This window comes from Anabrus simplex, chromosome 3 (genome assembly GCF_040414725.1).
Source record: "Anabrus simplex isolate iqAnaSimp1 chromosome 3, ASM4041472v1, whole genome shotgun sequence".
In the NCBI taxonomy this organism is placed as follows: Eukaryota; Metazoa; Arthropoda; class Insecta; order Orthoptera; family Tettigoniidae; genus Anabrus; species Anabrus simplex.
The window spans coordinates 263,777,318-263,791,672 of record NC_090267.1 but is presented as its reverse complement, the minus strand read 5'-3'; the positions used below and the strand labels follow the sequence as shown (position 1 = coordinate 263,791,672).

At 38.6% G+C, this 14,355-nt stretch overlaps 1 protein-coding gene across 3 annotated transcripts in view; it reads left to right on the top strand.

Moving 5' to 3' along the window:
• The window catches only part of Mys45A (SDA1 domain containing protein Mys45A), a 274,404-nt gene that overhangs the window by 172,537 nt on the left and 87,512 nt on the right, over positions 1–14,355 (top strand). For all 3 annotated transcript variants that reach the window (XM_067143006.2, XM_067143005.2, XM_067143007.2), the window contains exons 10-11: positions 388–460; positions 13,969–14,130. In XM_067143006.2, coding sequence (XP_066999107.2) covers positions 388–460; positions 13,969–14,130 — 235 coding nt within the window. The remainder of the gene's footprint in view (positions 1–387; positions 461–13,968; positions 14,131–14,355) is intronic.

Genomic DNA, 14,355 nt, shown 5'->3' with positions numbered 1-14,355 from the left:
TTTTTTATTTTGATAAAATTTAGTGCCATTGATTAGGATTGACTGATATGGCCAAAAGAGCTCCTGAGAAATATATTTTAGAAAATGGTGGCAGTGAACGTGTTAATGTAACTGTTCATGTTTTTATGAACGAATTCTCAGGAATTCTGGGTATTGCCTTGTATAATAAGTTTGCTTTCCTGGGGTACATCCTTATTCCAGATCAGGCTTCTAACACTTCGAAGAAATGTGAATGCCTACCTTTCCTGTTTCTACTATCCTCTTTGATCAAACTTTGTAAGTACTGAGACTTTCCACTTTTTTCAATCATCGTCCTTCAGTGAGTATATCTGCTGTTTAAGTAACACCTGGTTGTATAAAATTATGTTCTTGCTTCCTTTTTTCCAGAAACATAAAAAGAAGAAGAGTGATGCTCCGGTCTTCAACTTCTCAGCCCTACACTTAGTTCATGACCCTCAAGGTAAGTTGGTATGGTGTCTCTTGATTTTAACTCATAAATACATTCAGCTTTCATATTTTTCCTTCTTTATTTTTGGATACATACATTTTAGATTCATGTCATTGAATCAGCTGGTGATCTGTATTTATTGGATGATAAGCCAACACCAGTTGTAAGCTGATCCCTGGGAAAGCAGAAAGAAAAAAAAATTAAAAACCACACAAAGTGTAAGGAATGCATTTTCTGCCATTTAATTGTTTAGTTGGTCATCACCATAAGGTGATTTAGCTTCATTGTCTCTTATTTTTTTGTCACCGTATTCATACAGAGGATAATCTACTGTGCCATCAAGTGCATTCAACATTGAACACGCTAGAATTTCAAAAGCTTTGGTATGTAACATTGTTTACAGACTTTCTGCAACGATAGCATCCATGAGAAGATTACAGTAAAACCTCCTTAATTTGAAGTCATTGGTATGCAAAAATCGGTCTTCGAATTACGTGATTTCGAATTAACCGCCAACTCATAATTCAGAAATGCCAACCCTTGTCGCATCACAAAATATTATATGACCCGGTACTACATGCAATTAACCTTGGTTCACAGTTAAACCTTTCATCAAATGCCATGGAAAAAAAAAAGTTTCCAGAATGTATCCAACAAGGTGCATTTACAGTATTCAAATAATGCACTTCGATAAATCACTGGCAAACATAACCTCACACAATGAAAGAAAAAAATCCACACGATTCAAAGACGAGGACAAATTATGCTGTCTCTCCTGTGCAGATGCTTTATTTCTTGGATTACTGTACTGTTTGCATTTTTTAGATGCCTTGTACTTGCACGGAAAAATGTTCGACACCCTTAAAACATCGTGGCTATCAAACTCTCCTATGACGAGGAGAGGATGTCTCTCGCTTCCGTGTGCATTGCAACTCTGTACAATGACCTTTGTACGATTTCTGGGTTAGCACTTCTCTTCTTTAAAACCATAAGCCTGTTTGAGCTCAACATTAAAAAATCAATGCAGTTTCATCGGCATTGACAATATTGTTTGGAATGTATGAATTGATTATATGAGCTATGCTTCCTCAGCAACTGTCAGCATCGCCAGTGTTCACGGATTCTGCCTCTCCGCACACTGCCTGCTACGTGATATTGTGGTGTTCCTTAAAACGCTGAATACAAAAGAATTATGATTTCATTCAAACTCAGCAAATATGAAGCACACTGTAGACACACTGAAGTGAGTGAAAGTGCGGAAAGCTACCCCTGCATGTTCCGGAGGACTTGTTCTATCGTGATGTGGATAGATTTTTAATTTAAATTACTCTGTTAAATACATTTTTTAAAATATAAAGGCAGTTTTGAATTATAAGTCTGAATTTCAGTAATGGGACTGACATTGTTCTTCGAATTACGAATTATCCGTATTTTGAATTAAACAATTTAAATAACATGCAAAACCATACCTCATGTTTCTGGGAACGAGAGCTTCCTCGAATTAGGTGGAATTTTTAATTAACCGATTTTGAATTATTGAGGTTCTACTGTACTTAGTATTTCCTTCAGTAGAAAAACATCCACACCTGCTATGAAGTCTGCTATTTTGCTGGTGTTTTAGGTGTGGTAGATAATTCACTCCCAAGAATTCTATAACCTAAAGTCAATAGAGCTGAAATATGCTGCAATCGAAAGTGCTGCCATTTGTTCTGTTTTTTTCCATAAAATGTACGGATTTTGAGTGTGTTTTACGGTTGTATGAATGAACATCATTATTTTACGGATTTTGTATATCAACGTTTTGTTTTCGCTTTCTGCGGTCAAATTGGATTTGTTTGACTTTTGATAGTAGCTGGTAATACGAGATGCAGTGTTTGAAAATCAACCGGTAAATGTATCGATAATCGCATTATCGGTTATCACCGTGCTCTTGTCACCTGTTCGACCTCAACTGCTATTTATTACAGACTATGAATCTCATTGTTGAAACTATATTGATGGTTGAATTTCTTACAGAATTGTACAAAAAATATTTTAATCCTCCTAGTCAATACTATATATTTTTTTACGTCCAATTAAGACGAACTATGTAAGAAACTCAACTGCTACTTCATTCACTGAGATATTCTGCACCCCCTGCTATGCGAACCAGTAGTTTCCTACGATGAATACAATATGTTGTTGTGTTAGACCAGCTCCATGTTATTCTTCTCGCATGCCCACGGCAGGTCTGGGCACGATGAGCACCGAGGAATAAATAGCCTGTAAACACAACACATACACAGGCAGAAAGATAACGAAAAATGAAAACCAAAATAAAAAATCAGTGGAAGTTCAAATCAACCAGAGGTAATGGGGCGATACATAAATACTTACCTATCATGTTCGCATGGACCGGGTCGAAAATGACTAGAGATGAAGTCATGAACTGAACATGAGCCTATTAAATCAAAAGGATAAAATTTAAAAGGCTACCCCTCCTACTCCTACAATAATACCATATTTACTCACATATTACACCCGTTTTTTTCCCACGTTTACAGCCAAAAATATTAAGGGGAGGGGTCCAATATGCGATAACCTCAAAATTTTGTGCATCGAACACATGACTTCTAGGCTATAAAGAGCTATAAATTGTACGTGTAAACATTCTATACTCTTATTTAACAAACTTAGAATGTATTTAAGTTATACTGGCTATTTTCGTCGGAAGGCAGTATTTCTAAACACAAAAAGACAATAAATGGTGAACACGACTTTTAGGCCTATGTTACATATAAACCCGTTTTAGTTACTCATATCACGTCATTCATTACATTTCATTAATTCCTCTGGTGAGGTTGACGTCAGGAAGGGCATATGGCCGTAAAAACTCGCTATGAAGATTCGTCTCACTTCATACTCGCCCCCATAGAAAAAAGGGATAAGGGTTTCATGTTATGTAATTAAGTATTGATACAAAGAACTTAATGGCCATTCATTTGTCTCTTGTCAGTTCAGCAGTAGGCCTATCACACAGTAAAAGTGATCACTGCTTTCATTTGAATTATCGCTTTGCGCCGCCAACTTCCCTGCCCTGCTAGTGGCGTGTCAGCATTCCAAGTGACATCATCTTCACTGCCATCTCGTCAGTCGCGTCAGCCATGCTTCATTCTCTTTGAGCCATGCACTGCAATCGAGAGCATGCGAAGTCCCGTCTTTTTGAACCTTTTAAAAATAATTTCGTTCCTGACTATAGAGTCTAAACAGTGTGAATCTATTCCCAAATGGTTTCTGGCGATGGTCTCTGATATTCCCAGATGGTGTATATGTAGCAGAAGCCGTGCTGTGGAAGGCATGCCAAACCATCAGCTGATAACTAGCATATGCTACGAGTTCTACTTCCGAATGTAATATATAGTAACTGGAAACATTCTTTTGATAACTCCGGCTGTTGAAACACAGACCCTTATTTTTAAGTACATTTCATATTTGTTCTCTACATTTATCACATCAGGATTTACATAAACAGCTGTCCATGAGATAAGACAGACCACATTGTTTAGGTTAGGTATATTCGCTCTGATAGTGCCAAAAGTTCCGTGACGGACAAAATAAAAATAAATAACAGGAAAATATGCCGCATTTATGGATATCTGCAGGTGTGGCGGAGATGCGTTTTATTATCATAATGTTTAAATTTGTACGTTCGTTGTATCTTTTTTTTATTAACGCACACCCTAGTATGTTCTGTTTGGCGTCTCCGAAAATAGTTTAAAATATGTGTATACATAAAATTATTATTATTTGTTAGATACATTGGCGAGTAAAACAATCATTTTAATTGGATAGTTTTTATCATATTTTAAACTTACTTCTCCCCAAATATATACCTACATTGGCCCGAGTTACGAGATATTAAACGACCACTTTGTTAATGATCTCGCCTGGTGTATAAATAGCAACAACCGCAAATATTTCTCAACTAAAGTAAACTCCTTTCCTCATCCCGAGGTGGTACAGCTCTTTTTAGACACACCCGCAGTAGAGGGGAGTTGCATGTAGGCCTACCGCTTTTACGGCATATCAAACTTCCTGCCATTCGTAAATCTCTGGCAGTACAGTACAGGCAGTCGAAGTCAGACTTCCAAGAACAGCAACTAATTGTGCTAACCATTACGCTGGTGGACATTATTAACTACAAAACTCAGACATATATCATGATTGATGCATGCTTGCAATGCGCGGGTCGGACACGAAGCTAGGCCTATTCACCTATTTGTGCGATGTCATCAGAGCTGCAATAAGACTTGTACCCGCTTCAAACCGGAATCGTTCTTCTCTGACGAATTTCGTTGGGAGATCTTATGTGCGAGATTTATTTTTTTAATTTTCTTCGTCTTGAAAAGCCAGAGGGGGGGGTCTAATACACAAGTAAATACGGTAATGCCGGTTAGAAAAACAAAAGAGTTTATTAAATAATATATTCAAAATAGTAAATGGCCACACAAAAATCAAGAAGAGATAAAATAAGAAAAAGGAAACCAGGCCCAGATGGTGCTTGCTGCTTGTTGTTTTAAGGGGCCTAACACCGAAGGCCCTGGCCCAGATGGAAACAATACGTGAGTTAATAAACTATTCACTATCCTCATAGCATCGCGCCTCATAATGTGATTCAGCCAACAGCTTCAACCATACATAAATTACAGTTAATCACAAAATAACAAAAGAAATTGTTACCTGGGAACAAAATAGAATGAGTGTGATGCTGAGCTCAGCCCAAAGTAATAAATTATAAAAAATCCATATCAACAGGATGAGTCTCTACATGGTCGCAATACACGGCCATTCAATGGGATGCCACTCGATAATGGTTTCCAACGAACTCAAAAAAAAAGAAAGACGAAAGATAAGATATGGCCGAACCAAAGATCAAGGAAAAGAAGGCGCGCACAGGCATGGCACCCGGGATCAGGGATAAATAAGGCGTTGCTAAGGGAACATATACACACCCAAAAACAATGCCACAGCCCCCCAAAAAAAATAAGAATAAACAACACATCTAGGCAATATGATATGCATCCTACATATCTCGCATTCGAACACTCACACAATAGGGTAGAAAGGGGTCCAAGAAACAGGGAACACATAGAAGATAACAATGATCAAAAGAACCCCAAAAATGTAGAAGCATGGTTCATAAATAACGTCTCGCGCGGATATTTGAGGCCAAACCCACACAAGATCGGAGGCCCAAATCACATCATCAATATGTCTCTCATATACAATTCAAATGCCAAAACAGCACAAACCATCCATGTACAGGCCCTTTCGATACACAAGATAGTGGCAACATCGGAGAGCAATTTGGTACATGAATAATAACAAAGAGTATCCAGTATTCGGGAGAGAGTAGGTTCAAACCCCACTGTCCGCAGCCCTGAAGATGGTTTTCCATGGTTTCCCATTTTCACACCAGGCAAATGCAGGGGCTGTAGCTTAATTAATGCCACGGCCGCTTCCTTCCCACTCCTAGCCCTTCCCTGTCCCACGTCGCTATAAGACCTATCTGTGTCGGTGCGACGTAAAGCAAGTAGCAAAAAAAAAAAAAAAAGAGAGAGAGACTTCCACACATGAACTGTAGAAAAAAATCGACGTTACACACATCCAAGGTGCAACAGAGCCCATTCATGCAATACAGACACTCAATTACAGCAAGGTGCAAATCAATGTACCGAATTGTGACACAAAGAAAAACATAGCTGATATAAATAATGTTACATGGGCAACAACAGAAAGAACAAAACGGGCCACCAAATAAATAAATAAATAAATACCCACAGAAAGCAAGAAATAGTGGCCAACCACAATGCCACATGGCGATATAAACCTTGCATGATCCACGAGGCAACTTCAAATAACAGAAAGAAACTGAAAAATAGAATGTAGATACATTACCTTAGTCAAGCCATACATATATGTGCAAAGAAACACGTTGGAAACCTCTGAGACAAAATGCATTATGTCTTAAAATGTTTAAAATAACCCTTGTGAAAACAAACGTAAATATTTATATAGATGACAGATGAGCATGAGCACGTTTAAAATTGCAGATCTCCACTTCGAGGTTCACTACTCCTAAACGGTACATCATATCAACAACCAGTTCGCGCCATCAGATGCCGCTTTTTTCCATCTACATGTTTGGTTCTTAAACATTTTCTCGCATTTCCCATATTTATGGGTTAAATTGAGTTCGAAATTTGAGTAGGGTAAAATTTGGGTACATTTTAAAACTTGTGGTTCATGTTTGTGGGTTACTGTAGTCACGTCCTAGTTCGTGAACCATGGGCAACGGCTGAGTGGCCTAGTAACTGGTCCTGAGAGTCGGGATACCAGTTGCTATGGAATGAGAGTGGACATCTCGGACATATTCTGAGTCGTGGCCCTCCTTGTGCTCATGCGGCTAGGACTATACAATTCACCAGTGGTCCAAAACCCGTTAGAGGAGAGATCCTCACTTGGACTATGTGCAAGTAGGGTAGCATCCTGCTTCATGAATGTACTGAGCTCAGAAAAAGCAATGAACGAGCAAGCCTCGGACCTATGGGAGTAACAGAGTCCCACTCCCATTTGACAGACGAGGGACTCCTTGGAAACAACTTGGCGAACGAAATGGAATTCGATGGGGAGCTATCAGTATTAATGGGGCTTATGGAAGAAAGAAAGTATAACTGGCTGAGTCAGCAAAGAGGATGCATCTGGATGTGCTAGGAGTAAGTGATATTCGGGTAAGGGGAGATAACGAGGATCAGATAGGAGATTATAAAGTGTACTTGACAGGTGTTAAAAAGGGAAGGGCAGTGTCTGGGGTAGGGCTCTTTATCAGGAATACCATTCCACGCAACATAGTTTCTGTTAGGCACGTAAATGAGCGAATGATGTGGGTAGATTTGTCAGTTGGAGGAATTAGGACTAGAATTGTGTCTGTGTATTCACCATGTGAGGGTGCAGATGAGGATGAAGTTGACAAGTTTTATGAAGCTTTGAGTAACATCATGGTCAGGGTCAACAGCAATGATAGAATAGTGCTAATGGGCGATTTCAATGCGAGAGTTGGGAATGGAACTGAAGGATACGAAAAGGTGATTGGTAAATGTGATGAAGACATGGAAGCTAATGGGAATGGGAAGCGTTTGCTGGACTTCTGTGCTAGTATGGGTTTAGCTGTTACGAATACATTCTTCAAGCATAAGGCTATTCACCGCTACACATGGCAAGCTAGTGGTACCAGATCCATAATAGACTATATCTTAACAGACTTTGAATTCAGGAAATCTGTTAGGAATGTACAAGTTTTCCGCTGATTTTTCGATGATACAGACCACTAACTGATCTGTAGTGAACTAAGTATCTCTAGGCCTAGGGTAGAGAAAGTGAAATCTTTTTGCAAACGAATAAGGGTAGAAAATCTCCAGGACGAGGAAATTAGACAGAAGTACATGGATATGATTAGTGAGAAGTTTCAAACAGTAGACGGTAAGCAGGTTCAGGATATAGAAAGTGAATGGGTGGCATACAGGGATGCTGTAATAGAAACAGCAAGGGAATGCTTAGGAACAACTGTGTGTAAAGATGGGAAAAGGTGAACATCTTGGTGGAATGATGAAGTGAGAGCAGATTGTAAACGTAAAAAGAAGGCTTATCAGAAATGGCTCCAAACATGGGCCGAGGCAGACAGGGATTTGTACGTAGATGAAGGAAACAGAGCGAAACAAATAGTTGTTGAATCCAATAGGAAGTCGTCGGAAGATTTTGGTAATAACCTGGAAAGGCTAGGTCAAGCAGCAGAGAAACCTTTCTGGACAGTAATAAAGAATTATGGGGGGAAAAAGGAAATGAACAGTGTTTTGGGTAATTCGGGTGAACTCATAATAGATCCCAGGGAATCACTGGAGAGGTAGAGGGAATATTTTGAACATCTTCTCAATGTAAAAGGAAATCATCCTGGTGGTGTTGCAAACAGCCAAGCTCATGGGGAGGAGGAAAATGATGTTGGTGAAATTATGCTTGAGGAAGTGGAAAGGATGGTAAATAAACTCCATTGTCATAAAGCAGCAGGAATAGATGAAATTAGACCTGAAATGGTGAAGTATAGTGGGAAGGCAGGGATGAAATGGCTTCATAGAGTAGTAAAATTAGCATGGAGTTTTGGTAAGGTACCTTCAGATTGGACAAAAGCAGTAATTGCACCTATCTGTAAGCAAGGGAACAGGAAGGATTGCAACAACTATCGAGGTATCTCATTGATTAGTATACCAGGCAAAGTATTCACTGGCATCTTGGACGGGAGGGTGCGATCAGTCGTTGAGAGGAAGTTGGATGGAAACCAGTGTGGTTTCAGGCCACAGAGAGGCTGTCAGGATCAGATTTTCAGCATGCGCCAGGTAATTGAAAAATGCTACGAGAGGAATAGGCAGTTGTGTTTATGTTTCATAGATCTAGAGAAAGCATATGACAGGGTACTGAGGGAAAAGATGTTCGCCATACTGGGGGACTATGGAATTAAAGGTAGATTATTAAAATCAATCAAAGGTATTTATGTTGACAATTGGGCTTCAGTGAGAATTGATGGTAGAATGAGTTCATGGTTCAGGGTACTTACAGGGGTTAGAAAAGGCTGTAATCTTTCACCTTTGCTGTTTGTAGTTTACATGGATCATCTGCTGAAAGGTATAAAATGGCAGGGAGGGATTCGGTTAGGTGGAAATGTAATAAGCAGTCTGGCCTATGCTGACAACTTGGTCTTAATGGCAGATTGTGCCGAAAGCCTGCAGTGTAATATCTTGGAACTTGAAAATAGGTGCAATGAGTATGGTATGAAAATTAGCCTCTCGAAGACTAAATTGATGTCAGTGGGTAAGAAAGTCAAAGCTAGAACAGGTCGATAATTTCAAGTATTTAGGTTGTGTGTTCTCCCAGGATGGTAATATAGTAAGTGAGATTGAATCAAGGTGTCGTAAAGCTAATGCAGTGAGCTCGCAGTTGGGATCAACAGTATTCTGTAAGAAGGAAATCAGCTCCCAGGCGAAACTATCTTTACATCGGTCTGTTTTCAGACCAACTTTACGGGAGCGAAAGCTGGGTGGACTCAGGATATCTTATTCATAAGTTAGAAGTAACAGACATGAATGTAGCAAGAATGATTGCTGGTACAAACAGGTGGGAACAATGGCAGGATGGTACTCGGAATGAGGAGGTAAAGGACAATTTAGGAATGAACTCGATGGATGAAGCTGTACGCATAAACCGGCTTCGGTGGTGGGGTCATGTGAGGTGAATGGAGGAGGATAGGTTACCTAGGAGAATAATGGACTCTGCTATGTACGGTAAGAGAAGTAGAGATAGACCAAGATGGTTAGACTCGGATTCTAACGATTTAAAGATAGGAGGTATAGAACTAGATGAGGCCACAACACTAGTTGCAAATCGAGGATTGTGGCGACGTTTAGTAAATTCACAGAGGCTTGCAGACTGAACGCTGAAAGGCATAACAGTCTATAATGATAATGTATGTATGTATGTATGTATGTATGTATTGTACCAGGAAGGCCTAGGCCCTGGCACATATCAATTGAAAAAACTTTATTTCAGCATACAATTTCCGTCCGACATGCGAACAGCTGAGCGAAGGAACATTCCAGTACGTATCGGACTCCACGAGCGAGCCAGGCGAGGTCAGGTGACGTCACCCACCGCTTGAAACTTGTCTTCCCTAGAGACATTTCTCGAAAGAATTTGTCTTTCGTGAACTTTTTAACGCCTTAACCAATTTGAACAGGACCAACGCTAAATTGTAGCAGACATCGTAAAAGTAAAATTCTGTAAATTTCAAAGCAATCTGTCCAGTAATTTTTGAGTTATAACAATATAAAGTTTAAGAAGATTCAGCACTCTCGGTCACATGATTCAGAACACCACCCCTCACGGCGCAGATATATAGGCCACTATGTCAAGGCTGACAAGCAGTGCAGTGCAGAGCAGTGCAGTATGTGTGTGTGTGTGATTGAGACAGAGGGGAGACTGACCCTCGTACAGTCTGTCAGTGCAGTCTCGGAGATAGTACTTTCCGTCGCGTTTCGCGGAGACAAAATTATGGGATTATCAATTGCCGTCGCACTTGTAAAAGACGTCGCACCATACTTAGTCTATCGTGCCGCGACTACGATATAATTCACAGACATTTCGAAATATAACACGTGTGAAATCATTGAAGTACGAAGTCAAATATTTGATATTCACAGACTAGAACATGACGTGTGGACTTAGTTAATTTCACATAATAGTGAACTACTACAATAAACAGAAACTGTCGTGTACAATAACTCTAACTATTCTAGGACTCGTTTCTTCTAATACAGTAAATCCTTGAACTGTGTGTATTTACGTAGTGTTCGTGCCATATTAGGACACGACTTACCCCAGTAATAAACTTGGTGAATATTAAGAACTTTTTCTAAGGTAATATAATATTATCACTACCAGAAAATCAGTGTTATCTGCTAGGATAGTGATTCAAAAACTGTGATCAGAGACTGTGATGAGAATTATTACACGTTGCTTTTTCAAGTGTTCGAACTGTGTATTTATGGACGTTCTCAGTGACGATTTTAAATAGTAGCAAGGACTGTAATTATTCATTTAACGTCATAAAATTAAAATACGAACTGAACTGTGTTTGACAGTGAATGATAGCATCTGTAATTACTATTCGCGCTAATTGAACTTTCCATGTGCTAAAATCACCTCCACGAGCAGCGGAAATCTTGGTGAAATTCTACAAGATCCAGCTACCTTAAGCATCATCTCATCTATGGTACCCATCGAGGGACGTCAGCGTGGTTTCTTCGTGGATCATCGAGTTTGAGTCTCCGTCCGCACTCCGCGGAATGTTCCAGACTCCCATTCTCCACATCAACATTTGTAAGCCAAATTTTCTTTACTAAGTGAGTAGTCACAAACTGACTGACTTTTTCTTATCAATCTTGAACAGTGATTTTCTCAGTGCTGCGTGTGAACAATATTTCGTAGTTTTTCATCATTTCCCAAAAGTTCATCTTTAATGATAAATTTATTTTTCAAAATTTAATATTCATATTACATAGAAGAACTCTAGGGTTTTCAAGTGTTCTATATTTCAAGGCTAACAAACTAAGAAACTTTCAACAGAAATTTAAATTCTTATTTCAATTTTCAATTATAAGTGTGTGTTCATTTCATGAATTAATACTTAGAAAGACTTTAGGTGAAGAACTGACACTTCGTGTTTTCACAAAAGTTAGGAAGACTATAGGATCAGTGACATTTATTTATTTTTCTTGAACTGAATTCAAGAAGATTTACGTTTAAACTTTTGATTTCAATGAAAGATCTGAGTCCTATATTAATATTGCCGGGTGATGAATCATTCAACATTATTAATAAGTTATTTGGAAAAAGTATAACCATCTATTATTCGCCCTGCGATTCTATCCTGCTCTGTATTGGCTCCAAAATCAACTTCCACTACCTGAGGTCCTTCTCATGCCCTAAACCCACAAACTTTTCCTTGTACAGTATGTATGCATTTTTAAACTTTACATTATTTTTGCAAACTTATGTATAAGCTAGAATCATGAGAAATTTGGTCCACATATGGCCTTCAATTGTGTCAATCTGCACACCAAACTTGATGACTCTGTCTTTCCTATAAGTGTGTCAAACAATGAGATATGCATGTAAAAATCACCAAATTTACGAACAATCCAGAAATACAGCCAAATCTAACGTATAAAGGAAAGAGGTACGACAAAAAGTCATAAGACCAAAATTGTAGATCACTCCAAATTGAACGGAGATTGTGCCAACCGTTTTGTGATACGACTTACCGTTTAGCCACGAAATACCTCGAAACAAAGGTCTGCACAGACATTAAAATTGCCTCAATATTCCGACATTTTTTGGGGGAAAAAATTAAATATTTATTGATCTTGGAAGCTTTCCATCGATTACAGGCTAAGACATATAATTTTGCCAAATTTCAATTTTCTAGCCGTCTGGCAGACTGTGCCTCAATCTTGCTTTGGGGGAGGGGTTAAAAATGAGGACTTTCACGAAACTAAAGCTAACAAATATGCAGATAATCATTATTACACCTGAAACGGGTAACTGTACTAAAATTTCACCAAAATAGTCCACTGTACATAGCCTGCAAAACCAACCGTTCATGATATCTCCATTAATCCTCCTATCGAAAAAATGCACATGACAAAAAAGTTTTAGAAATGGATATCCATCAAGGTTGGTCGAATTCCAGTCAGGTTAGTCTTGTATATATTGTGGGAGAGTAAAATCACTATTTCGGTTCTCAATAAACCCCCAGTCCATTCTGGGAATTTGAAATGTTATGGACCTCAAAACCTACCTTTGGATAGATGAATGCAAAATATAAAGTTTGGTGACATATCTCCAGTAGTTTTCAAGTTATAAGAAATAGGCTTTACCCGCACCCGTTCTTGAGTTAAGTCCAGTGGGACTTGTACCGAAAAACGGTCCGTTAATGATATCTCCCTTATTAATCCTCGTATTGAAATGATTTGTATGAGAAAAAAAAGTTTAGTAATTGATTTCCATTAAGGCAGGTAGATTTCCATTAAGTTTGGTTGTGTATATTTTGTGAGAGTGCAAAATCACAGTTTCAGTTTTGTATAAACCCCCAGTGAATTCAGTGATTTAGAAACAATATTGGCCCTAAAACCTACCCAAGGTCAGATGGATTCTAAATATGAAGTTTGGTAGAAATATATCCAGTACTTGTCAAGTTATAAACAGACAAACAAACAGGCAAATAGACACCAAAGCCAAAAAATATGCAGATGGTCATTATTACTCCTGAAACGGATAACTGTATGGAAATTTCGCTAAAATAGTCAATGTACATACACACGTTCGTTACAATTTAATTTATATAGATACAGTAATATAATTCATTCAGTTTATGTAAAAACGATGTGTGTGTTAATAAATATGTTTTTAATTTTGCTTTTAAAAATGTCTAACGGTTGAATTAATAAATGCGGGTGATGCCGCAGGTACATGCTAGTTTTTTATATATATAGATTTATTTAGCTGGTTTGTATAGCTCAGGAGATTCAGCATTGGCCTTCTGAGCCCAACTTGGCAGGTTCAATCCTGGCTCAGTCCAGTAGTATTTGAAGGCGCTGCCATATCTCAGCCTGGTGTTGGTAGATTTACTGGCACATAAAAGAACGGGGGCCGATGACCTTTGATGTTAGGCCCCTTTAAACAACAACCATCATCATCATCATTATAAAAGAACTCCTTCGGGACAAAATTCTGGCTCCTTGGTATTTTCTGAAACTGTAAAAATATAGTTAGTGGGGTTTAAAATATTTTTTCTTTCTTTCTTTCTTTCTTTCTTTCTTTCTTTCTTTCTTTCCTGAAAATTCTATAGAAGTCGTCTCAACTTTAAATTTTTTCAGGGCTTGCTGAGAAGCTGTTTGCACAGTTAGAGAAGACCAACGAAAGGTTCGAAGTGAAACTTATGATGTTAGATGTCATTTCTCGTCTCATTGGTCTACATCAGCTCTTCCTGTTGAACTTCTACCCTTATATCCAGCGCTTCATGCAGCCGCATCAGAGAGGTTTGTACTGTTCTTTATTTTTGACACTCGCAACCTGTGCAGGGCTGGTGGAGAAATGTATCAGAATCTTTCATTTAACGTGAGATGTTATTTGACAATGCCTCCCAGTCATAAATTGTGCTAATTGTGAACCATATTAGTACTTGAAATTTACTTCAGTAATTTTTAATGGAATTGTTTACATTGATACTTCTACAGCCCAGAATAACTGACAGGATATTCTCT